Genomic DNA, 23,261 nt, shown 5'->3' with positions numbered 1-23,261 from the left:
GAATGTTTGGGTTTCTCCCCATTTTATAAAAAACAACATCAAAAACATTACATTTGAAGTTGAAGCTATTCTATGTACCTAATAAATATACGTAAATTAATAATATCAAAATTAGAATCAATTGAATACTAATAGAATAAATTAAGTAACAATTAGTTCAATTGGGAATTAGAGAAACCAAGGAAATGCTAAAAAAAAAAAATGTCTTAAATCGTCCCATGACAACACATGACGCCAACCCCTCTCCTCTTCCCTCAAGTCGGTGAACCTCTTCCCTTTTCTACACCTCCTCTTCCCCCCCAAGCGTCACCATGTCGATCCAAACGGTCTCTTTTTCTCCCTTCACTGACCAGAAGCCGGGCACGTATGTGACTGCCCCTCTATCCTACCAATACTACTTTCTAACATTGTCTCAGCTCTGGTCTCCGCAAGAAAGTCAAGGTCTTCCAGCAGCCCAACTACTCCGAGTCCTTCATCACTAGCATTCTCCTCTCCATTCCAGAGGGCGTTGAGGGCTCCTTCCTCGTCATTGGTGGTGATGGTCGTTACTACAACCCTGAGGTGATCTCCAAGATTGCCAAGATCGGTGCCGCCTACGGTGTCAAGAAGCTCCTGGTGGGCCAGAATGGCATTCTTAGCACACCTGCTGCTAGCAACCTGATCCGTGTCCGCAAGGCCACTGGTGGTATCTTGCTCACTGCTAGTCACAACCCTGGTGGTAGGTTTTGGGCTTCTGTTATCCCCACCTCCATAGGGGAAAGCTGCTAACAATTCACATCAATTAGGTCCCGACAATGACTTCGGTATCAAGTACAACCTGGCCAACGGTGCCCCTGCCCCGGAGACCGTGACCAACAAGATCTTCGAGACCTCCTTGTCCCTGAAATCCTACAACTATGTCGATATCCCCGAGGTTGACACTTCTGTCATCGGCACCAAGGCCTACGGTCCTCTGGAGATTGAGGTTGTCCACTCAACCGCTGACTACGTGACAATGATGAAGGAGATCTTTGACTTCGATCTGATCAAGGAATTCCTGAGCACCCACAAGGATTTCAAGGTTCTCTTTGACGGTATGCACGGTGTGACCGGTCCTTACGGCGTGGACATCTTCGTCAAGGAGCTCGGTCTGCCCGCTAGCAGCACCATGAACTGCGAGCCCAAGCCGGACTTTGGCGGTGGTCACCCTGACCCTAACCTGGTGTATGCCCACGAGCTGGTTGAGGCCGTTGACAAGAACGGTATCCACTTCGGTGCTGCCAGTGACGGTGATGGTGACCGTAACATGATCTACGGTGCCAACAGCTTCGTCTCCCCCGGTGACAGCTTGGCTATTATTGCCCACCACGCTAAGCTGATCCCCTGGTTCAAGAAACAGGGTGTCTACGGTCTTGCCCGCTCCATGCCTACCTCTGGTGCCGTTGACCGCGTCGCCCAGGCTCAGGGTCTCCAGAGCTACGAGGTGCCCACTGGCTGGAAGTTCTTCTGCAACCTGTTTGACAACAAGAAGATCTCCATCTGTGGTGAGGAGAGTTTCGGTACTGGTAGCAACCACATCCGTGAGAAGGATGGTGTCTGGGCTGTTGTTGCCTGGTTGAACATCATCGCCGGTGTTGCCAAGGAGAAGCCTGAGGAGACTCCTAGCATTGGCTCTATCCAGAATGACTTCTGGAAGACCTACGGTCGTACCTTCTTCACCCGGTACGACTATGAGAATGTTGACAGCGCAGGCGCCGACCGCGTCATCAGCACCCTGGCGGATGTTATTGCCCAGAGCAGCCCAATCAGTGCTGCTCCCGCTATTGCTGGACGCAAGATTATTGACGCTGGAAACTTCTCTTACACTGACCTGGACGGCAGTGTCTCCAAGAACCAGGGTCTGTACCTCAAGTTTGACGACGGCAGCCGTATCGTTGTCCGTCTCTCTGGTACCGGCAGCAGTGGCGCTACCATCCGTCTGTACATTGAGCGCTACGAGAGCGACAGCTCCAAGTTTGGTCTCAGTGCTCAGGAGTACCTGCGCGAGAACATCGACATGGCTCTGAAGCTGCTCAAGTTCCAAGTCCATGTTGGTCGTGAGGAGCCTGATGTCAGGACCTAAAGTAGCCCTTGACCTGGTTCTCGGCTACTGTGTCACCCGCTGGATGGGGGTCACAGCTTTTATTCTATGACGTGCGAAGATGATATGATGGATGACCCGCAGAAGCAACTTATTTGATAGAGATAGCAACGGTTCTAGTAATGTGATATTCATTCTGCAGCTTGTCAAATGGTACTAAGCTATTATTCGTCATATGTAGTAGTAATGTGGATATTTATGATAATGGCCCAGTCTCCCTGTCGTTAAAATTGTTCCATTCTGAATTGTAGGTACTATCATCAATCATAATGTCATGCGAGTGCATATCAAATACTCCCGGTATCTAGCTCCGAGAAGAAAAAAAGCATTATATCAGACTTTGACAGACTGATGTTTCAACTTCTTCTCCCACCAGTCTTCCCAATGAACAACCCGTTCTTCTCTTCTTGCCTCCTCAGCAGCAAATACTACCGCATGACTTTGCACCGCCTCCTCCAATGTACACCCAATAAATCTCGCCTGTGCAGTCTGGATATCCAATCCCCCGTTAACCACAGCCTCGACAGCACTGACATACTGCCCAGCAAGTCCAAAATCACCACCACCATGTGACTCCGCCCTCTCAGGCGGTGGTTTCGGCACATCATGCACAACCGTCTTTCCAGTCGCGAAATCATAGATCGAGATAGTCGTACTATCATACTCGATCTCCCCAGTAGTCCCATAAACTCTTCCTCTGCGTACACATTGTTTCTCCGTGGGAGCAATCATATGAAACGAAGCAGTCTTCGCAAGTCGATGTGGTGCAGCGATCTCATCATCCCACTTAAACGTAACAACTTGGTCATCCGCCACGTTATTATCCGCCTCATAAACACACCTGCCGTACCAAGGTCTCGCCGCAATGTCCGCATCCGATTGCACAGTAACATCATAATCCTCAGCTAACTTAGCCAACAATGCCGCCGTCGCACCATCTTGCCCTTTTGTCACATACACATCCTCAATATCCGGAACAACAATATTAACCGGCCACCCTCTATCACCATGTTCTAAATGACGCCCGTATATCTGCATAGCATTATAGGAACACTCAGAAGCAGCAGGACATTCCACACAATTCGTTGCAGTACCTGCATTCACAGGTTTCCTCGCCTTCCGAAACTGAGTTAAGGATCCAAAGGACGAAATACTTCGTGGGAAATGTGATCCCTGTCCCTTAGCCCCCGCATCTTCTAATGAAGTTGGTGAACAAAGTAACCAAAGAATAAAATCGATGTCATGGCATGATTTTGTGAGAAGGGATCCATCTCCGGATGGTGTAGCGCGACGCCAATTTCCACGGACATAACTGTGTGAAAAATGCCACCAGCCCACAGGCTCGGTATGTTCAAGAGAGACTATGTCACCGATAACACGGTCTTCCAGAAGAAGTTTTCGAAGGAGTTTGTTATGTGGACTGTAGCGAAGGACGTGTCCAATTGAGAAGATAGCTGTAGGTGCCGACGCACCTGCATTGGGATGTGTTGGGGGTTGAAGAGTTCGGTAGACAGTTAAACAGTCTTGCAAAGATAGAGCGAGGGGCTTCTCACAAAGGATATGTAGATTTAGAGGGGCGATAGCTTGGATAATCTCGACGTGGGTTTCGTCCAATGTGCAGATGAAGACTCCGTCTACACCAACGGCATCGTCTATGGAATTGGAGCTTGTCGAGACCTTTTTGCGTCGTTCAGTTTCCCAAACTAGCCAGTCGCGCCAATCTGTGAATTCTTGGCCGGGTTTTGGAGCTCCTTTAAGTCCCCAGATATAGTTCTGACCGAACTCGCGTCGCTTGAAGGGATATGGCTCTGCGACGGCGTGGATTGTACCTGGCGTGGTTCTGGTTACGGCACGGGCGTAGGCATTTCCTCTGGAGCCAGCTCCTATGACCAGGTAACGAGTTGGTCTTTTTGTTTCCATGAAGGGGCGGATGGGGATGTCTGCGCCTGGTGGAGGGAGCTGTGGTTCTTTCATTTTGGCAGTTTGAGGAGGGAAAAGTTGGTGAATATCTAGCATTTATGTAGAAGCAAGAGAATTTGAGAGGTCATTTATTAAAGCTTCCAAGAGTTATAAATGAGACTCGAGGTTGCAGTTGCAGTCAAAGAAGTCGTAAATGCGGGGGTTATCAGCAAGATCAAGTGAGCGGTGATTGGCTCCCGCAGTAGACATCGTAAACAATACGAGGATAAATGCATGAGGCCGTTGGACTTTTGAATCGATTTTATTAAGAGATCTAGTACTATTCTCTTGAGAATTATCATGTTTTCCTCGGGGTAGATTGGAGGAGCTTGTCTAATAAAAGATGGCGTTGTAGGTCAGAACAAGATTAAAGTAGAGACCAAATACCCCACTTTCAGTGTATAAGATGAGACAAACTTGAAGGCCTTATTAATGTTGTTTCATATATATTGAACATATGAAAGATAATATCTCGGAGACGGAGTTTTTGAGTCCGAGTCGCAGTTTCTAGTCTGTAAAGACTTGAGTTGATCTAAAAGAGGCTGAGCTATTGAATAGTGAGACCGCGAGATAGGCAAAAAGAAGCAAATATGAAGTTTCAAGTCGATTCTATAAAGCCCAAAGTAATACTTCAGACCCTTGAAATACGCACACGAGCATCATTTTTGTCAAATTAGAGAGGTGATACTCAGTCATATTAGGCCTATATAGATAGATAGTGGATCATTTCCCTCTACCAGTTAAATCTTGAAGTACAGCGCTCAGCCTCGCCCCCGGTCCCCAAGGGCGGCGGCCTTAATCAGCCGCACGCGTCGATGCCCAGGTGCCCAAGGGTCCGAGTAATAGACGGCTGTGTCTGGGTCATGACTCGGATTCCAGTGGCGCTGTTCTAACAAAAGGTCACGTTTTAGGACATAGGACGATTATATTCCTCATCTTTCATCCAGATCTCTCTTCCTTCACCTATCCAAGTCCTTTTCCATTCTTCTTAACATTTACCTCTATTAGCTATCTTCACACCCCCGTTGATTCAGTGAACTTACACTATCACACATCAGTTCCCCGCACAAATCCAAGATGGCCAGTGCCAGTATTCGTCGAAAGCTCGTCATCGTCGGCGACGGCGCCTGCGGCAAAACCTGTCTTCTCATCGTATTCTCCAAAGGCACCTTCCCAGAGACCTACGTTCCCACCGTATTCGAAAACTACGTGACCGACGTGCAAATCGATAACAATACCGTCGAGCTTGCGTTATGGGATACAGCGGGACAAGAAGATTACGATCGTCTCCGCCCACTATCATACCCCGACTCACATGTTATCCTCATTTGTTTCTCCATCGACTCGCCTGATTCGTTGGAAAACGTTCAGGAAAAGTGGATTCAAGAGGTTACCCACTTCTGTCATGGCATGCCCATTATCCTTGTGGGTTGTAAGAAGGATTTGCGTCAGGACCCGGGCACGATTCAGGCGTTGCGGAAAATTTCCCAGAGTCCTGTTACGAGTGAACAGGGTGTGAATGTTGCTAGGAAGATTGGGGCTTATAAGTACTTTGAGTGCTCTGCTCGTTCGGGTGAGGGTGTGAGAGGGGTCTTTGAGGCTGCTACTCGTGCTGCCTTGACGGTGAATAGCAGACCTAATAAGCTCAGGGGTAAAAAGCGCTGCACGTGCTTGATTCTATAATATTTTACCAGTCGGACTCGTGCGGAGGATCAAGCAGCAGTTGAGATTGAGGAAAGCTGGGGAGGTACATACCCAAGGAACATATCTCGTTCATCGGCCCCGGGGGCAGCTCTCGTTCATGTCATTTTTTTTCATAATACTCCTCTTTGTTACTTACTTATTTTTTGATCTATGCATACGTTTGCCGGTGACTCGGATTTTCATCTAACTTAGTCTAGAGGCTGAGCATTTGAAGAGACAATCTACGTCTAAAATACAGTTTTTTTCTTGTGTCTTGCTCAATAGTTGTTACTAGTAGTACCTAGGTAGCATATGTGTCGAAGATTATTCATGGAACGTGGGCAAGGAAAGGAATATGGGAGTCAGATGAACAGGCGAAGAGACAAGGCCCGGGCTAGACTTCAAGTTAGGCTTCAACTTTCTAAGAGAACAACATTTACTCAAGAGTGCTTGCACATGTGTACTAAAAGCTATATGTTGTCAAAATTCTGATCTGCATAGAGTCCAGATGTCCCAATGTCAACTGGTGGAGAGGAATCAGATGAATACTAGTAGTATTTGGGTAATACTATTGCCAGTGCTTATGATAATAAAATCATGAATCAATCAATAGTACTCCAGGGCTATCGAAAGACGATTCCTGTGAACTAAACACCTGTACATATGTATATGCATTGTATCTTTTCTCCAGATGCCTGCCATATGCAGTGTCTACTTTCTAAATGACTTCAAATGCCATTGAAATGTTCTATATACTGTGGGTGGATAGTGGATCTATTGTATCTTGATTGGCTATTCAATTCCAGAAGCTCCATTAGCCCTGCAAGCCACTATTACTAGTATTACTAGTATTTTCAGCCATGTTGAGGACATGGGGGAAAATTCCCTTGTATGCAGGTGGATTTGTTATAGACTCATAGGAACTCCTCAATTTTTAATTATTTCAGCTGGTGGAGAAACACTAGTAGCTACTATGTAGTACTAGCAGATTCTCAATCCTAGCAGCTAGCTTTAAGTACCTCCACAAGACAACACTATAGACGAGTATATCGTGATGTGGCGTGCAATTGCAAAGCGGTATTTTAATTATGCGACTAATTATTAGTACAAACATTCAAATGTTCCACATCAGGCGAAATCGGAAACACAATCCCGCAGCCTTGTAACTTGTTAAGTACTTTTGGGGGTTACATGATGGTTTATGCGGCCAACACGTGGGGGCTGGTTGCCCCACCTACATTTTTTTCTTTGCTTTTTCCCTTTGATGTTTCTACAAAATAAAGTACAACTACAAGAGCACATATAATTTTGTCTCATGAGCAAGAAAGTGTATATGACTAGCTTGGTAGACTGTCTAGATTACATCACGCAAGAAGGAAAGGCGACCAGGGGACCAGCCAGTCCAATACCACTTCTCATCCAAGAGACACGCTCAAAGAGAGACACTGCCACCAACAAAAAAGCCAGATCATAGATCAAGACATTTAAGCCTCACCAGCGTTGATGATGGTGGGCTTGACAGCAGAGCGAACGGCACCGGAGGAGGAGCCGAGGGCCTCAATCTCCTTGACAACGGCCATGGACTCAGCATCAGCAACCTCGCCGAAGACGACGTGCTTACCATCGAGCCAAGAGGTCACAACGGTGGTGATGAAGAACTGGGAGCCGTTGCTAAAAAAGAAAAAATACATGTTAGAATCAAGTTTTTTTTTCGAAGCGGGGTCGGTGGATCTGAGCGCAACCAGCGAAAGTGACTTACGTGTTAGGGCCGGCGTTGGCCATGGAGAGCAGACCGGGGCGGGTGTGCTTGTGGATGAAGTTCTCATCAGGGAACTTCTCGCCGTAGATGGAGCGACCACCGGTACCCTGTAGAAATCAATTTAGTTAAATTTAATTCAATCGAAGAGTCGAGAAAAAAAAGCAGGTTCAGCTGAACTGAGAAAGTCTGGACAACTTTGAACGCTGCATCGACTGTGTGCAAAGAAAACAGGAATAGAAAGACTCACGTTGTGACGGGTGAAGTCACCACCCTGAAGCATGAACTGGGGGATGATGCGGTGGAAGCCGGAGCCCTTGTAGCCCTGGCCCTCGGGGAGCTTGCAGAGCTCACGGAAGTTCTTGGCAGTCTTGGGGACATCACCCTCGTAGAGAGTGAAGTTGATACGGCCAACCTTGGCTAAAGAAGATGTTAGAATGAATTGTTGATGAAATGAATCGCTTGATAATGACCAATGTCTTTGAGATGAAGGTGGAGGGGAACCTCAATCGGGGAATGGATAGAGGGCAGATCCTGAATGTGCCCCTCCAAAGCTGCATTGGGATAGAAAGAAAGAAATCACTTACGGGTGGAGGAGCCCACAGGGGCGTACTGAACTTCGAAGAAGGCCTTGGTGTTTCCGGACATGGCTGCGGTTGTGGATGAGAATGATCGAGTTGCAGGGTGGAAAGAGCAATTGAGAGAAGAGAAGAAGGAGGGTGGGGTTGACTTGAGGCGGCAAAACATGGTGAGGGGCAGCGCGGAGCGGGATAACTCGGATACCGGGCTGCAATGGGGTTAGCTTATGCGGTGCACGAGAGAGACTAAGAGCGCAGGTCTAATATTTAGATGCCTCAGGCGTCCAAGGATCCAGCTTGTTCAAACATGCAACGCTGTTCACAAGAGTCATAGAGCAGGGGTATGCGGTGTAAAGGAACGGATGGATAGAATTGGGCTTTCCTATCCCTTCCACACAGGTAATACTTACATATTCTAGATAGAGATGATGGGGATTGCGGAGAATAGAGACTATAGGGGAAAAAAATGCAGCTCGGCGTTGAAAAGCCGCTGGAGCTCTATGCTTAGTCATTCCGGGAAGCCCCTTGTTCCGGGGAAGCTAGGCTATTTCCATAACATTGAAGATAGTACGGAGTAAGGAGTACATATAGGTATGAGACTTTATTCCAGGATTCAGATCTTCAAGTTGGATCTGACATTATGTGTACAATAATTGTAAGTGGTGGAAAAGCTTGGAAGTAAATATCGAGATATTGAAATTCTAATTCATGTGCATAATGCAGAACCCGGCTCTATCCAGGGCCGAAACAGCCAATATTGAAAGTATAGAAAGGGAGATCGAAAAAAAGAAGAAAGGCATAAAAGAATAGGGACAGAAGAATGGAAAATTATAGATCCGAAGATCAAATAGAATACAAGAACAGAAATATAACAATCCAATGAAACCGAACACTAGCTCGAACAAGCTGAAAACAGAAGAGAAAGAATAGAACCATAAATGCCACGCGTACCAGGACATCATTTCGACATTGTCGGCTTGTTTGCCACAGATGAGAGTCGCTCAAAAGCCAGAGAAAGGATGAAAAATCGAAAAGGTATGGAGAGAAGAAGTAGCTAGAAGGGGTAGAAGAAGAAGAAGAAGAAGAAGAAGAAGAAGAAGAAGAAGGAAAGAAAAGAAGACAAATTCAACAGAAGTGTGACAGGTGATGATGGAATCACCTACGTATGTGAAAATACAACAAATCATGTCGAGAAGAAATCAAATGAGAAAGAAATAAAGTCATCACCGGAAATCATCGTCATCTGCTTGTGTCAACAACTCCAGGCGCTGCACTAGCTCCTTGGTCTGACGAGCAATTTCAAACGCAAGTGGAGGCAACTGGTTGGTCACCTCACGCAGTTGCTCAGGACCCTCAGCGTGGTGGCCTTCGGAAACAGCATTCATGAGCCGGCCACGACATTCATCTAGAGAGTGGATAACGGGCTCAGACTGCTCGCGCAGAGAGGCATCACCGCTACGCTCGTGAATCAGATGCTCTGTGGCGGATACCACGTTTGAAACAACGTCTCCGATTGCGGAGACGTGAGTCTCGACGCTGCTGAGTTCCTGCTCAGCTCTGATACTGGCCACCAGAGCCTGGATGGACTGGACCATGCCATCAGTTTGGTCCTCAACGTATAGTTTAAGATCGAGGACCTCGTGATCCTCTTGGGGAGCCCCATAGCCATAGCCATTGGTGTAATCGTTCTGCATGGCAGGGTGGTCATGGTCCGGAGGGCTCAGTTCGCTGTATTCGGAGTGGTTGCTGTACCGCCTTTGACTGGCAGACGCGCTGAGATAGTCAGGGAACTTCTCCTGCGACATGTCCTCTTCAACGTCGTCGTCCAGATCATCCGCTGGGGAGGCCTGGATTTTGACCACGCGAATCAGCTCGACGACAGCAGTGCACAGATGAGAGGCGGCAGCATCGAGCAAGGAAACAGGGGACAGGCCACTGGAATTGGCAAAGTTGCGGGCTGCAGTAATCATGTTATTGGCAGTGGCAGACACTCTGGTCTTGGTCTTGATGCGGAGAGTAGCCGTGCCATCAACCGGAGGAGGAGCCTGATCCACATCGATGACCATACAGCGAACGGCGAGAATGACAGTCTTGATGTGTTGTGACACATCCTGTGCATCGCCAAACCGAGCGACACGGAGAAGCTCATCAATGGACATTTGGAACTTGGTGACATGGATATCCTTAACCACGCCGTCTGTCTGCACAAGCTCATGCTCCTTAGCAATGATGCTCGCATCAGGATGAACATCAGAGAAGCCGCCGGAAGAAGTACGGAGATGGCGCAGCTGTGCCTTTGCCTTCGCGTAACGATTCTTCCATTCATCGACTTCACTCTCGAGTTTCTGAACATCACTCGACAGCCGTTCTTCACGCTCCCAGTTGGAATGACTCTCGGAAGTCAAAGTCTTCATCTCCAAGAGGAACTCAGATGCCTCTCGCCGGACCTCTGCAGTGACAGACTGCTGCTGTCGCAGCTCGCCTTGAAGGCTCTGGTGCTTCACCTCCAAATCAGCGAACCGCGCTGCCAAATCTGCATCGCCGGAAATCTGGGAAGCTTCTTCAATTTGAGAACGAAGGTCCCGCTCCATGCTTTCCTGCTCTGTCCGGACTCGATCCAGCTCAAGCTGAAGGGAACTATTAAGATCCTCAGCCTGAGACACCTTGATCTCGAGATCCTGGCGAAGATCATCCCACTCCTGACGTTCATTTTGGCTGACCTATGGAAGATGTTAGAGATCGAACCCAAGTATAATAATATTGACGGCGAAAACACCTACCGCGGATTGGCCCTCGTCCTGCGACCGAGACAGCTCCTCATCTTTCGAGCGAACCATTTCTTCCAGTTTTTCCACCTTTTCTTGCAAAGCCGACACTTGCGCTTGACTATCCGTCAACAATTTCCGTTCTCCATCACTCAGCGTCATGGTGGTGCCTCGTCTGCTCAATACCGCGTCAAGCGCAAAAGCATCACTTCGGGCATCCTCGTCATCATCTCCACCCATATCATCACTGTCTTCCACCATCGTGCTTTTGTTTGGGACCATGGTATTACTCTGGAAAGACCGAGGTAAAGGACCATCTCCATTCATTCCCGGGGGCGGGCCCCCAAGAGAGCCCTGCCGAGGTGGGAATGGACTGGGCGGACCACCAGAGGGATAACCTCGACCTGGGCCGCGACCAGGGGGTCCACGAGATCGTGAGCGACGAGCACCGGGGGGCATATTCGGAGGAGGCCGACCGCGGCCCGTGAACTGAGGGAAACGGCGCTCCAGCTCACAGAAGACATCGGTCGCCAGGTCCCGGAAGCGCTGATGCTGGAGGCTAGCGAGCTTCTGACGGGCAGAGTTACGCTTTTCGTGGAAATCATCGCGAGGGGGCAGGAAAGGTGGCGCATCAGGGCGAGGTGGGCGACCAGGGGCCGAGGACGCTTGTTGACGACGAATAAGCTCATCGTATACATCGGTACTGAGTTCGTGAAATTGAGTAGGCGAGAGTCGTAGGAGTTTATCGCGGGCTTTAGCCGATCGGCCGTTTATTCGGTCCTCGCGATATGTAGCACTGAGGAATCGTTTCAGGGTCACATAATGTTGATGCAATATTTCCTCCATCTGTCGACGTCGTCGGCCTCCATCGCGCTGGTCGTCACCCAGTGTCCCGACACTGGATCTGGCACCCCCGACAGAACTCGGTGGAGATGGGTTTCCGCTGCCTGGCAGACTACCCGGTAATGGCAATGGCAGGCTGCTGGCGGGGCTCAGGGGAGCACTGGGAATACCGGAGGTCGGAGGAGTGGCTAGATTACCGCGAGTAGAAAAGGTCGGCGAAAAGGGCGGGTCCGACTTCTGGTATTGATTGATGCCGGACCAGTCGCTGCCATCGACGGAGACAGGCGACATGGCTCCCGAATGGACATTCACATTCATATCAAGATCAAAGGGAGCAGTCGTCGAGTCCTTCCATGTATCAATATTCGAATCTTCCGGAGGTTTCGGCTGGGGATTCGGGGAACTGGGGAGTTGACGAGGTCGCCAGGAACATCCGCGTCGTCACCACACAAGGACCCAGTTTTATTTTCCTCCACAGATCTGTAAGTCTGAAACGAAGGGGAGGCGCCTAATAGAAAAGAAGAAGAGAACCCAAGCCACCAGGGGGGGTTGGAATTTCCAAAGGGAGTGTGTATGTTTAGTCCGAAAGAGTGAAGGACATGGAAGGGGAAAAATATGAAAGGGGAAAGAAGTGCCAGGTGCTAATGTTATTTGGTTGACTCCGGAGTTCCCTTACGGGGGACCCGCTGGTCCTTACGCCCAGGAACCATTGCATGCACAAATGGATTTTGCAATTTCTTGTTTTTTTAGTGAAATTTCTTGGATCTATAGGATTTATTTGGGTCTTGAATTGTTTTTATTTTATATATCTAATCACTACGTTTTGACCTATATTCTGCATTTGATAGAGTTCCAAGGTTTTTTAGGGGGGGATTATCAAGAATGAACTCGTGCTAAAAAGGACATTGTTCAATGACCTGTCAGAAGGGAAGAGAAACGAAGTAAAAAAGTAATAAAAAAAATCACAGTACTAAAATACTACAGTAAAATAAACCCGAGTCCAAGGCTTCTATAGGACCTAAGCCACAGGGGCTGAAATAACATCCGCGGGGGGCCGGTGCGTCTCTGTAAAAATCTAGAGAAATTATCAGAAAATGATCTGATATGAAACTGAAGTCTATAATTGGGTGATATACATCATCATGGGGAAGATATCAAGATATATCGAATCCTCGAAACAAAAATACTATAAGCATCTGCAGAGGTGCATATGCATTAAGGGGATAAGCCCTAAACTCGACGCCATTCAGGAGACAATCTAGACCCTTTTAGCCCCTGTGGCTAGTACAGGTCATAATACAATACGAATACGCTTGAATCCGACAATGGCAGTGATCAACACTGGCACTGATATCAGACAATTTTAGAAATAGAAGAATATCTAGGATGAAAAAAGAAGTTCAGTTGACAGTTCACGTTCTACAGTCTAAATTCTATTATAATCTACAGTTTACAAGCACAAGCAAATTGAACTGAAAAAGAATACAGCATTCATGGTTCTGTGGGACCAGCATATCTATCCAGATGAAAAAAAAGGGAAAAAAGGACTTTAGTACAGCAAGTAAAAACGGAGCATAGCTCGTAGCCGCTAGTAGCGGGTTTGTTAGTTTGAGCCTTTAAAGGGATTCAGAAATAACCCGAAAGGCATCATTTGAGTTCCCAGCAGAAGGTATCATCACTGGTGTGGTCCCAGTATACTGTGATCTCCACGCCAAGAAAAAGCCAAAAGAAACGGCGCCTGTCATCATATAGGGATCGTAAGATTCAATGTGAAATCGGATACTCGAGCGGGCGGGCTCATCCAAATCTACATCGAAGATGGTATCGAAGTTTTCGGAAGATGGAAATATTAGGTACCAAGACTCGTTTCCGCAGGACAGGAAACTGAGTAGGCGTCATGGCTTATCGGGTGCTCATGGCGAGACCACGAGTAGCCTTGACGGCAGCCGAAACCGGAGTGGACGACCGAGTAGGGGCCGCACTGCGGTTATGGGCCATGTGAGCCTTGACAAGGTGGCCGGCGGCAAGAGCAGCGCAAAGACTCAGCTCCCCAGCGAGAACTGAGGCAGCGATGATGCGAGACAATTGGCGAGCATTCTCGCCAGGGGTAGTGGGGTGGGATCCGCGGACGCCAAGCATCTCCAACATCGCTCCTTGCGCCTCCAGAATAGTACCACCACCAATAGTACCAACCTCAATGCAGGGCATCGAAACGGCGATTTGAAGGTCACCGTTGTTGCTAGAGAAATGATTGTTAGTCCCGTTGATTCAAGGGGGAGGAAAGAAGGTATGGTGGGGGATTCATATCTAGAACTTACTTCTTCATGGTGGTAATACAACTGCTGCTCTCGACAACCTGAGCAGGATCTTGACCAGTAGCAAGGAAAATGGCAGCAACGATGTTAGAGGCATGGGCATTGAAACCACCCAGAGCACCGGCCATTGCACTTCCAATCAAGTTCTTGCTGATGTTCAGTTCAACCAAAGCAGCGACGTCACTCTTGAGCACACTCTTGACAACATCACCAGGGATGATGGCCTCGGCAACGACTGACTTACCACGACCATCGGTCCAGTTGATGGCAGCGGACTTCTTGTCAGTACAGAAGTTACCAGAGAGAGAGATAATGGACATGTCATCGAAGCCACACTCCTTAGACATGACATCAAGGGCCTTCTCACAACCCTTGGAGATCATGTTCATACCCATAGCATCACCGGTGGTGGTCTTGAAACGGATGTAAAGGTACGTTCCAGCAAGTGCGGTCTTGAGATTTTGGAGACGAGCAAAACGACTGGTCGAGTTGAACGCAGAGAAGATAATGCTTTGACCCTCGGGGGAGTCAATCCAAACCTTAGCAGCGGCAGCCCGAGCCAAAGTCGGGAAGCTGACACAAGGACCACGAGTCATACCATCACCGGTCAGAACAGTCACAGCACCACCACCAGCGTTGATGGCCTTGGAACCACGGCTGGTACTGGCGACCAACACACCTTCGGTAGTAGCCATGGGGATGAAGTAGTTCTGGCCATCGATCTTGATAGGACCAGCAACACCAAGAGGGAGGGGCAGGTAACCAATAACATTCTCACAGCAGGCGCCGTGAACCAGACCGTAGTTGTAGTGCTTGTAGGGAAGCTTGGAGTGCTCCAATGATGAGGTAGTGTCAGCGGTAGCAGGGGTGCGAGAAACAACAGATCGGCGAATCTTAACAGCACGAGTGAAGGCATCCACTCGGCTCATCAAGTTCTCGTCTTCCATAGTCTTCTCAAGAGCATATCCAGGGAGCTTTCCACGAAGGGACAATTCAACTAGTTCCTCATCAGTGAGGTGGGGGGGCGCGCTTCTCCTTCAGCATCAGCTCACACTCATCAGGAGAGCGAGTGGACTCCTGCTCGTTGGGCTTAAACTTGGGGTACACCTTAGGGGGGGAGCTCCTTAGGAGCAACAGCAACAGGCTCGGGCTCCTTGATGCTCCACCGGGCAGCATTGAACAGATATCCGTTGAGAATGATACTAAGCGTCAAGGCAGCAATAATCCACTTGCTGATGAAGGGGTCCTCAACGCTCTTGAGCAGACTCTCGAGAACCTTGCCACCAACAGCCTCAAGAAGCTGATCAGTGTATTCGATGTCAAAGCCAGGGGCATCAGCACCTGCGTAGTGAACAGAGGGGTACTCGAGCTTGTACTTGATAGGTGGGATGATAGTAACCAGGGTCTCTTGCATCTGACTCTTGGCAGTCACGTAAATGGCGTCCAATCCATTCTCAGCGACCTTGAAGGGGTCAATGGGAGTGGGGGCCATGAAGTTAGAGAGACGAGAGATAAGAGCACCGTTGCCAGTGTTACGGAAAGGAATAGCGGACAGGTTAACCACATTGATCAGGATAAGACCGCCAACCATGAGGATCTTGAAGCGACGGACATTGCTGGACTTGATCTTGCGGCCAAAGATGCTAGTATCACCATCGACACTCTCAGATCCGACGTTAGGCCAGTCGTTGCTTGATGCGACGTTCTCAGCAACACTGTGAGTAATGCCATCCTCTTCCAGAGCCTTGCGCAGAGCGACGTGGCGGCGAATGCGGGTGATCTCAAGCTTGATGCAGAGGATAGTGGTGTAGAAGGTGAACAGCAGAACACAGTCGAAGAAAAGGATCCAAGCCGCGAGGAAGCAGAATTGCTGAAGACCGCCCTGAACACCAGAAGCAGCACCCAAGGCCAACAAACCAATCTCAATGCAGTAATGCTGGATAATCTCGAAACCTTGCTGCTTGATAGCAGTTGCAATGGAATCTTGAATGGAACCAGAAGTGCTGGAACTCAGAGGTCGGGGAGCCGCACCAGGACGAGGACGGCGGCCCTCAACCGAAGCATTGAGAACAGCCCGAGTGAACATGATCGGCTTCTCAAATCCAATAGTCACAACCAAGAAGGGAAGACCCTCAGAGAGCAGCAGAAGATTGATCTGCACGCCAAGCTTGGTGGTCACCAAAAGACCAAAGAGGAAAGCAAAGGAACCAGAGAACAAGACTGTCGCAGCCAGCCAGAAGTTTGAGCCCAGACGTCTCATCGAGAAGAAGAGCGACACAAAGCTCAGGTGCATCGAGATGTACCCGAGGGTCATAATAACAATGTCAATGGTCTCAGCATGCTTGATCAAGTCCACAAAAGAGCTCCATGCATCAGTCAGCCACAGTTTGAAGGCAGTACGGGATCCCGCAGCGCCACGAGCAGCTCTCATGATCCATTTCTTCGATTCGATCTCCTCTCCGTCGCTGGAGGGGTCGGGGATCTCCTGGACGGCCTTGAGAAGATCCGATACCTGCTCAAATGGCGAGGTGTAGGCGAGGGCAGAATCGTAAGAGAAGGGCGAGAAAAGGTTGGGAGTATACGGGACAGGGAAGGCAGAGACGTTGGCCGGGATTGGGACGCCGTCAGCGCCTGGGGCAGTAGAGGCAGATTTGGAGCTAGAGTCCGGGAAAATCAGGGTAGTCAGGGCCAGGTGGTTCACAGTTGACTGCTCAACGTCCTAATTGAGTACTATGTTAGCCATTGACCCACTATGCAAGGTTGATTAAGGAAGGGGGTGGGGAAGGGAAAAAAAGGCTCACCGCCGAATCAGTCCAGATATCCCCCGTCTGCCACTTCCATGCGGTAGACTCGCCTAATCGTAGACTTCGACTTCCTTGAAGCAAAGCTTCCACATCCACTTGTCCGGCAACATCCCGGGGGTTCTTGGTATCCAAAAGACTACCTTCCAGCAGACCCACGTAGGTCGTACTAGCCAGTAAAGCAATCACAACAATTGTGTGAATAGGGTGTACACAGGCTCGGCGCGAGATGGCCTGTAGTCCAGAAGTAACCTGGCGACGGATCCAGCTCGGTTCGACATCCTGGGATTCCTCCTGGAGCGCAATCGGTTGGAGATGAGGGAGGTCGCCATGTTGACAACCTTGGTGGGAGCGGTGTAGAGACGACTGTTGAAGACGCTGAGGGAAAGATTTAAACCGGTCCTCAAGGACCAATTCCTGAGAGAATTTCCGCCGTGTTTAAATGCCTTTCGGCCAGAACCGAAGAACGATGGGAGTTTCAGAGCTCGAAAGTCTCGTGCCGCATATATTCCCACGGGACGAGTGTTGGAATAACTGTTGCTATAGGAAATTTTCTAGTTAGCGGCATATCATTAAGGATATAGAAATTGCGCGAACCAATTGCAAAATAAAAAGAGAACACAGCGGTCCTCTCACGGGGAATCGCGGTGTATGGAGAAGAAGCACGGGACCCCCTGAAGGCTGCAAAATAATTGAGTCCCGAGTCCGCGCCGATGGAATTAAGTAATGCCGATAAACGGGGGTCGCCAAGCCACTTCAGTGGGGGATTCCAAGTTTTGACAGGGGAGAGGAAAAAAAAAAAAAAAAAAAAAAAATTTAAATCAGATAATTTCAGAAGATGATTTAATTTAAAATGTTCCAAATGATATAAGAGAGAGAAAAAGATTCTCAAAATCAGAGAGAAGAGAATCTCACGCTGACAACTTCCAAAATTTGGGGAAAAAGGAAACAATGAAAAATAAAGAACAATAGTAAGACTCGGAGCCCGACTTTCATGGACAATACTTACTGGGAAACCATGTGGATTTCCTTTTTTTTTAACTTCTTCGTACTTGCTAAATAGTTGGTTATCTTTTTATATGATGGTTCTTCACCCCCAGCTTTTTTGTTTTTGGCCCTTTCATCTCATCTTTTCGCCCTTATATCTATTTATTTTTGGTACTGTGCACTTGGGGTTCAATCTGATGATGATTTAGGGTGGCAAACACCCTCCAGGGTTCATCGTACACGAGAGTACAGAATAAAAGCTGTGAGAATAGTTGTTTTTGGGCTCCTAGTATGAGATACCACTATACTACGTATTTCCATCCAATCAATACTATCGCGCCACCTTAGTCTGCAAGGCTTGTGCAAGTGCAATGGAATTTGCCGATCTTGTCACCGGAATGAATTGGTTTACTTCGGATGCCGTATCATGCAGATTCATGCTCAGGTGTAACTGATTGTATTTTGTCCATAGGGAAGCCACTATCAAGCACGTTCCATGCTGCACCTTCATACAATATAGCCCACCATAATACGATTAAACTCCACTGTCGGCGTCCGGTCTGATGTTCAGCTGTATGTATTACATACTGCAAAGAAGCACAAACAATAGAAATCTGATCTTGTGAGTGGGCAAGTCGGCCCCCGAGCGCCGATTAGTCGATCTGCAGCAAGGTTCCACTCGCTTGAGTATCCAGGGTTGCCCACCATTCTCGTATCTCACTTGAAGTAACATTGTCAAGACATCCGCCTTTTCGGATTATCTCCATATCCACGTCATCTAGAGCTTCGATCGGAAACCATGAGGGGAAAAATAATAATTCTCGCAAGAATGCCCCTTTCCGAGAATCGCCGGTCTGCGGTTTAGCGACCCTGTTTCTGGTCGACACGCCAGGTGGAATCCACCCGGTGGAGCGAACGGAGAAATCTGATAAAAATCAGATAACTCAAGTCAAATCATGAGCCTTTCTCTGTGCCGGCAGCCCCGCGGTCTCTATCCACTCATCCGGAATTGGATCTCTAACCGAGCTCGCCAAGGAGAAATTGAGCAGAAAAAATCAAGATAAGATGGATATCCGACGACGGAGAGAACCGAGTGTTGGGCCTTCAAGCTGGAGATGCCCTCGCATGGACCAGGCTCCACTTTGATTCGATTTGAATGACAAACGGAATCAACAATCTGACGAAAAGATCGAGGTCGGTGTCAATTTCGGTGTCTATGTCGGTACCGTTCATCCCGTATGGATTGGCGAGAGCTGAACAAATTCTACTGTCATCGTGCATCGGTCTAGACTGATGATGATAAACATCTAAGAAGTCTAGATGATCGCGGGTAAATTTGATCATGCGCGATGACAAGTGGCGCTTGGTGATATCTTCAATGATAACAACTACTGTGGACAAGAGTTCATTTGCTTGACTAGAAAAATCGATATAATTGACTATTGTAGGTGGAACTAGCGAGTCTAACCTACCAAGCCTTACGGAGTATTCATACCGAGGTATGGATACAGCTTGAAACACCTGTCAGGTGGAGACCACTTCTACCTTACAGCCTGATCTTGCAGAGTTTGATGGCGTCAGGCTGCATACAGTGCATATGAATTCTTTGACAGCGCCTTTACTACGTTTTAAGGTTGCCACCTGGGCACCTAAAGTTAAAGCGTGTCACTGTGTTATGCAAGGTGATTAGACATGACAGGCGATGATGAGTGCCCAGATGATTTTACCAGTTGACATACATATCACTATCTACTAGAGGATGCCCACGTGTATATGTGAGCACTTGAGTACTTTTGACATGCATGATTAGTAGAAAATAGAAATGAGATAAATGTGAATCTTGGAACGGCGTTACGATATAAAACCTCCAAGGTTAAAGAAATGAAGACTCCGAGTCAAATAGAACAGCCTGAGCCTTCAAATGTTACACTATCGGGACCATTCAAGTTTGAAAGACTGCTCAAGTAGTAGTACTACATATGTAGAACTTCCAGGGCTTATTCCAACTTGAATTTGAACTTGACAATTTTCTTCAAGTTCCAACATTTGAAGGTTATTACTAGGTATGCACACTTCAACTTCAATTTCACGGTGCTATGTATCAACCCATCCATCAAAACGCATTCACTCCAGTGTTGGTCCTGCCAAGTACTGCTAGTGATTGATAGTACTTGGTGTTTTCACTTTTGACACACACTTCCAGGGCCCTATATGATAGACCCAGGCCCCGGGAGTGATGGCTATACTTAGATACCTAGGTAGAGTACCGTGAGTCCTGTGAATATGGTGTCATAAGGACTAGCAGTGTACAAAGACCAAAATTTGCCACTCGATGACTTCTGAAATCATTTTAAGTCACATGCATGATCTAGTTTTCATGATCTTGAAACCTTTCGGACCCCCAGTTGGGGCTTTCCGTTACTACTCACATCTGACAGCGGTCCTGAAAGTTATCGGGGGCTCTTTTCTTGGGTCGACAACAACCTTGAAAAACAGAGTGAGCCACTAGAATTGTAAGATTCGTGGTCTCAGACCGCATAGTATAGGACGTCACCTGAATGAGACTTTTTATTGGGAACCTGGGATTGCTGGGGGCGAGCAAAGATCATCCGAGTCCGCACATCAGCTTGTATATAACACAAGGGAACAGCCATTTGGACAAGTGAGTCACAAAAAGAAATCCTTGAAGTGCTCGGTCTCAGAGCTGCATGCGATGGGCCTATTTGGACTTGGTACAACTTGGATCAGTCATAATGATGGGATCGATGAAATGGACGATAGTGCGTTTGCTAAGCACGTTCCTATCCGGGTTAGTACATGATCGTGTATGACAGCCTGGGACTCGGAGACGTGCAGAACTGAGTGATTGATGACAACATCTAAATATTTCATTTATCAAATATTCAGTTGAGTCAGGCAGTATGATTGGGCATCTGCGGAGTGTCTCTGTAGATCTCATACCAGACTGCTGCAGAATATGATGAGACGGGAGCTAAATGGACAAGGCGCTTAGAGAGGCTCGCCCAGCAAAATCGTCCAATCACTGGTCCTCTTGAGCCTCGAAGACTGCAGACTTGTCACACTTGCATATTGAATCCTCCGGAAATTTCTGCAAGGCTAATTTAAGTCTAGAAGCGCCAGGAGTATGAGTCCAAGTTTGGCATTCGTCTCAGACATAAAAATATCCATTCACTACTACCCGAGAATGACAACCCCCACCTCTTGGTCCCTTTGCCAACATTTGAATCATTTTCACCCAACCAATCCCCAGATCTTCTCTCCTTCAATATCTCTTGGAGCTGAGCTTGAATGACCCGTCGGGTGACAGATTTAGATTGTTTCAACAGTGGCGTGGTGTATTCACCTTTGTTTAGGATCGCTCTAATTAGGCGCGATGCTGGGCTCTTGTCATGTCGAGAACTCTTATATCTGCAACAGCGTGCCTTTGATCGCAATATTTGAGTTGCTTTTGTATTCACTGACAGGCTGGATCTATTATAGACTGTGGCTGTGAATATAGAACTTGAAACTATTTTCAAAGCCCTTCAAGCTTGAATCTCTTTGTTGCCTGCATATCAGCATGGTTCGGAGTGAATGTATGCGACCCACCCTTCCCCATTGTGACCTTGTTTATTCAATCTCTTGCTGCATACTATAAAAGCCAATAAATCTCCAACTTATTTCATCTTGTCGATCCTGATCGATCGCTTTCTTTCTACACTCCTTTTTCCAACACCTCTTCCTCGAAATCGTGCATCGCTGGTCGGTAACTTGCACCATTCTCCCAATACTGGGTCTTCCAATTCTTTCATACCCTTCTTGAAGAAGATTTTTCTCAATCATTAAACCTCAATATGCTTTTCCAAACGCTTATTACGTCCTTTCTCATCGTGTCCGCGAGCGCTCATTCCTGGGTCGAGGAAATCAGGATTATCGCACCCAACGGAACATTCACAGGAGATGCAGGATACGCCCGAGGCAACTGGCGCCGCACGGCAGCTGGATTCAACGATACGACTATGACCTATCTCATTCCTCCTGATGGGCAGGCCAATATCACAGTGGTCTACAATACAACGAAGATGTGCAAAAACTCGCAGCAAACAGAAACCCAAAGTTCTGGGAGCCCTCGACTGCAGGCCAGTCCGGGCGATGCAATCGCATTACGATACCAGGAAAACGGTCATGTCACTCTACCTTGGAATCAGCCAGGCAAGCCCCCAAACCGAGGCACCGTATACGTGTACGGTACAACATCCCCCAAAGTCGGCGAAATTTTCGACGACGTTCACAAAGTGTGGAACTGGAATGGCACCGGCGGCGATGGTCGCGGTAGACTTCTTTCCATGCAAAACTTCGATGACGGCCGATGCTACCAGATCAATACTGGTAACATCTCGGAATACCGTCAAGAAAAGTATCCGCACGAGGCAAACCAGCTGATGGGTGCCGATCTGTGGTGTCAACAAGATATCGAGCTGCCAACCACTGCGCCGAGTGGAAAGGTGTACACTCTTTACTGGGTTTGGGATTGGCCCACTCTCCCAGATATCGATCCTACCTATCCCGATGGGAAGGTCGAGATCTATACGACCTGCATTGATATCAACGTTGAGGGCTCGAGCGTCAATCAGACAGACAGCTATGCCTCAGACCAAAGTCTCAACAGTGCATCAATAGAATCCGAGCTGGACGATTTGACAAGTGAAGATGCTGTAAGCTGGGATTCTGCGGTAGATCAACCATCAGCCTCAACCTTGACCTCGTCCTCGGCTGTACAGGTGGAGACTAGTACGTCTGCATCGAGTACAGAAGCGGCCGTCCAGCCGACGACAAGTGTGGCTGCGGGAGTCGACTCTGTCAACTCTCAAACTTCTACTGTGACCGTTACTGTAGGTGAGATTACTGCATGGCGAACAGTTACTAAAGTCGAGATGTTCGACCGAACAGTGACCGTTACTGGATGTCCATCAGCAACGGGTGGTTGAATTTTGAACCTTCACCAGGGAATTTTCGATTCAATGTACAGTTGATTTATTATTACAGAAACAATCACTAGCATATAAATTATTTTTCAACCTGAGGCAGTTTCAGGTTTCTATTCGTAACAATATGTAGCCAACTTTTTTGAAGCATACATTCATCATGATGTGACATAGTATGCATCTTACCTACATAGGTAGTAGCTATACTAGTACAAACACGCACCGCCATCAACTTCAAGTTCAAGTTGGACATGGATTTGAACATCATATGTGCATGATTTCACACATACATGACGTTTCTGGCCCTTATTGCTCTGGCATATACTCAAGTGCTAGTAGGTACTATCTAGTACCTTGATTATATGTCCTCATGGCCCATGCGCAGGAATATTTTGAATATCTACCGTGATTGAGTGTCTTGGACTTACATATACCAGTTGACGTACTAGTACTAGTCATGCTGCCAGTGT

General features: G+C 47.8%; 7 protein-coding genes across 7 annotated transcripts; 3 read left to right on the top strand and 4 right to left on the bottom strand.

The window, feature by feature from the left end:
* Nucleotides 1–311: 311 nt before the first annotated feature.
* pgmA (phosphoglucomutase PGM2) lies at nucleotides 312–2,101 on the top strand (the record flags this gene model as incomplete). Its single annotated transcript, XM_057084086.1, has 3 exons — nucleotides 312–364; nucleotides 417–718; nucleotides 786–2,101. 3 exons carry the CDS (start codon nucleotides 312–314, stop codon nucleotides 2,099–2,101), a joined length of 1,671 nt encoding a protein of 556 aa, XP_056950235.1.
* Nucleotides 2,102–2,452: 351 nt separating this feature from the next.
* On the bottom strand, nucleotides 2,453–4,093 carry N7483_000647 (Gfo/Idh/MocA family protein; the record flags this gene model as incomplete). The annotated part of the gene is made up of 1 exon (XM_057084085.1): nucleotides 2,453–4,093. The coding sequence occupies one exon, from the start codon at nucleotides 4,091–4,093 to the stop codon at nucleotides 2,453–2,455; it is 1,641 nt and encodes a 546-aa protein (XP_056950234.1).
* A 1,062-nt stretch (nucleotides 4,094–5,155) lies between these two features.
* N7483_000646 (Rho family protein) lies at nucleotides 5,156–5,761 on the top strand (the record flags this gene model as incomplete). The annotated part of the gene is made up of 1 exon (XM_057084084.1): nucleotides 5,156–5,761. One exon carries the CDS (start codon nucleotides 5,156–5,158, stop codon nucleotides 5,759–5,761), a length of 606 nt encoding a protein of 201 aa, XP_056950233.1.
* A 1,484-nt stretch (nucleotides 5,762–7,245) lies between these two features.
* cyp4 (peptidyl-prolyl cis-trans isomerase) lies at nucleotides 7,246–8,264 on the bottom strand (the record flags this gene model as incomplete). The annotated part of the gene is made up of 4 exons (XM_057084083.1): nucleotides 7,246–7,432; nucleotides 7,521–7,627; nucleotides 7,768–7,937; nucleotides 8,105–8,264. 4 exons carry the CDS (start codon nucleotides 8,262–8,264, stop codon nucleotides 7,246–7,248), a joined length of 624 nt encoding a protein of 207 aa, XP_056950232.1.
* Nucleotides 8,265–9,318: 1,054 nt separating this feature from the next.
* On the bottom strand, nucleotides 9,319–12,021 carry N7483_000644 (putative cell polarity protein; the record flags this gene model as incomplete). Its single annotated transcript, XM_057084082.1, has 2 exons — nucleotides 9,319–10,815; nucleotides 10,876–12,021. The coding sequence occupies 2 exons, from the start codon at nucleotides 12,019–12,021 to the stop codon at nucleotides 9,319–9,321; spliced, it is 2,643 nt and encodes an 880-aa protein (XP_056950231.1).
* A 1,584-nt stretch (nucleotides 12,022–13,605) lies between these two features.
* On the bottom strand, nucleotides 13,606–17,197 carry hmg1 (HMG-CoA reductase; the record flags this gene model as incomplete). Its single annotated transcript, XM_057084081.1, has 5 exons — nucleotides 13,606–13,942; nucleotides 14,022–15,015; nucleotides 15,071–15,141; nucleotides 15,185–16,737; nucleotides 16,820–17,197. Coding segments are annotated over 5 exons (3,333 nt in total), but the record flags the coding sequence as incomplete, so codon positions are not given.
* A 4,463-nt stretch (nucleotides 17,198–21,660) lies between these two features.
* N7483_000642 (uncharacterized protein) lies at nucleotides 21,661–22,794 on the top strand (the record flags this gene model as incomplete). The annotated part of the gene is made up of 1 exon (XM_057084080.1): nucleotides 21,661–22,794. One exon carries the CDS (start codon nucleotides 21,661–21,663, stop codon nucleotides 22,792–22,794), a length of 1,134 nt encoding a protein of 377 aa, XP_056950229.1.
* Between the last annotated feature and the right edge of the window lie 467 nt (nucleotides 22,795–23,261).

Source organism: Penicillium malachiteum, assembly GCF_028827825.1.
Source record: "Penicillium malachiteum strain IBT 17515 chromosome Unknown utg000001l:1.0-8184562.0:1.0-8186909.0, whole genome shotgun sequence".
In the NCBI taxonomy this organism is placed as follows: Eukaryota; Fungi; Ascomycota; class Eurotiomycetes; order Eurotiales; family Aspergillaceae; genus Penicillium; species Penicillium malachiteum.
Note: the sequence above shows the minus strand (reverse complement) of the source record. Positions and strands in the feature narration are given on the sequence as shown.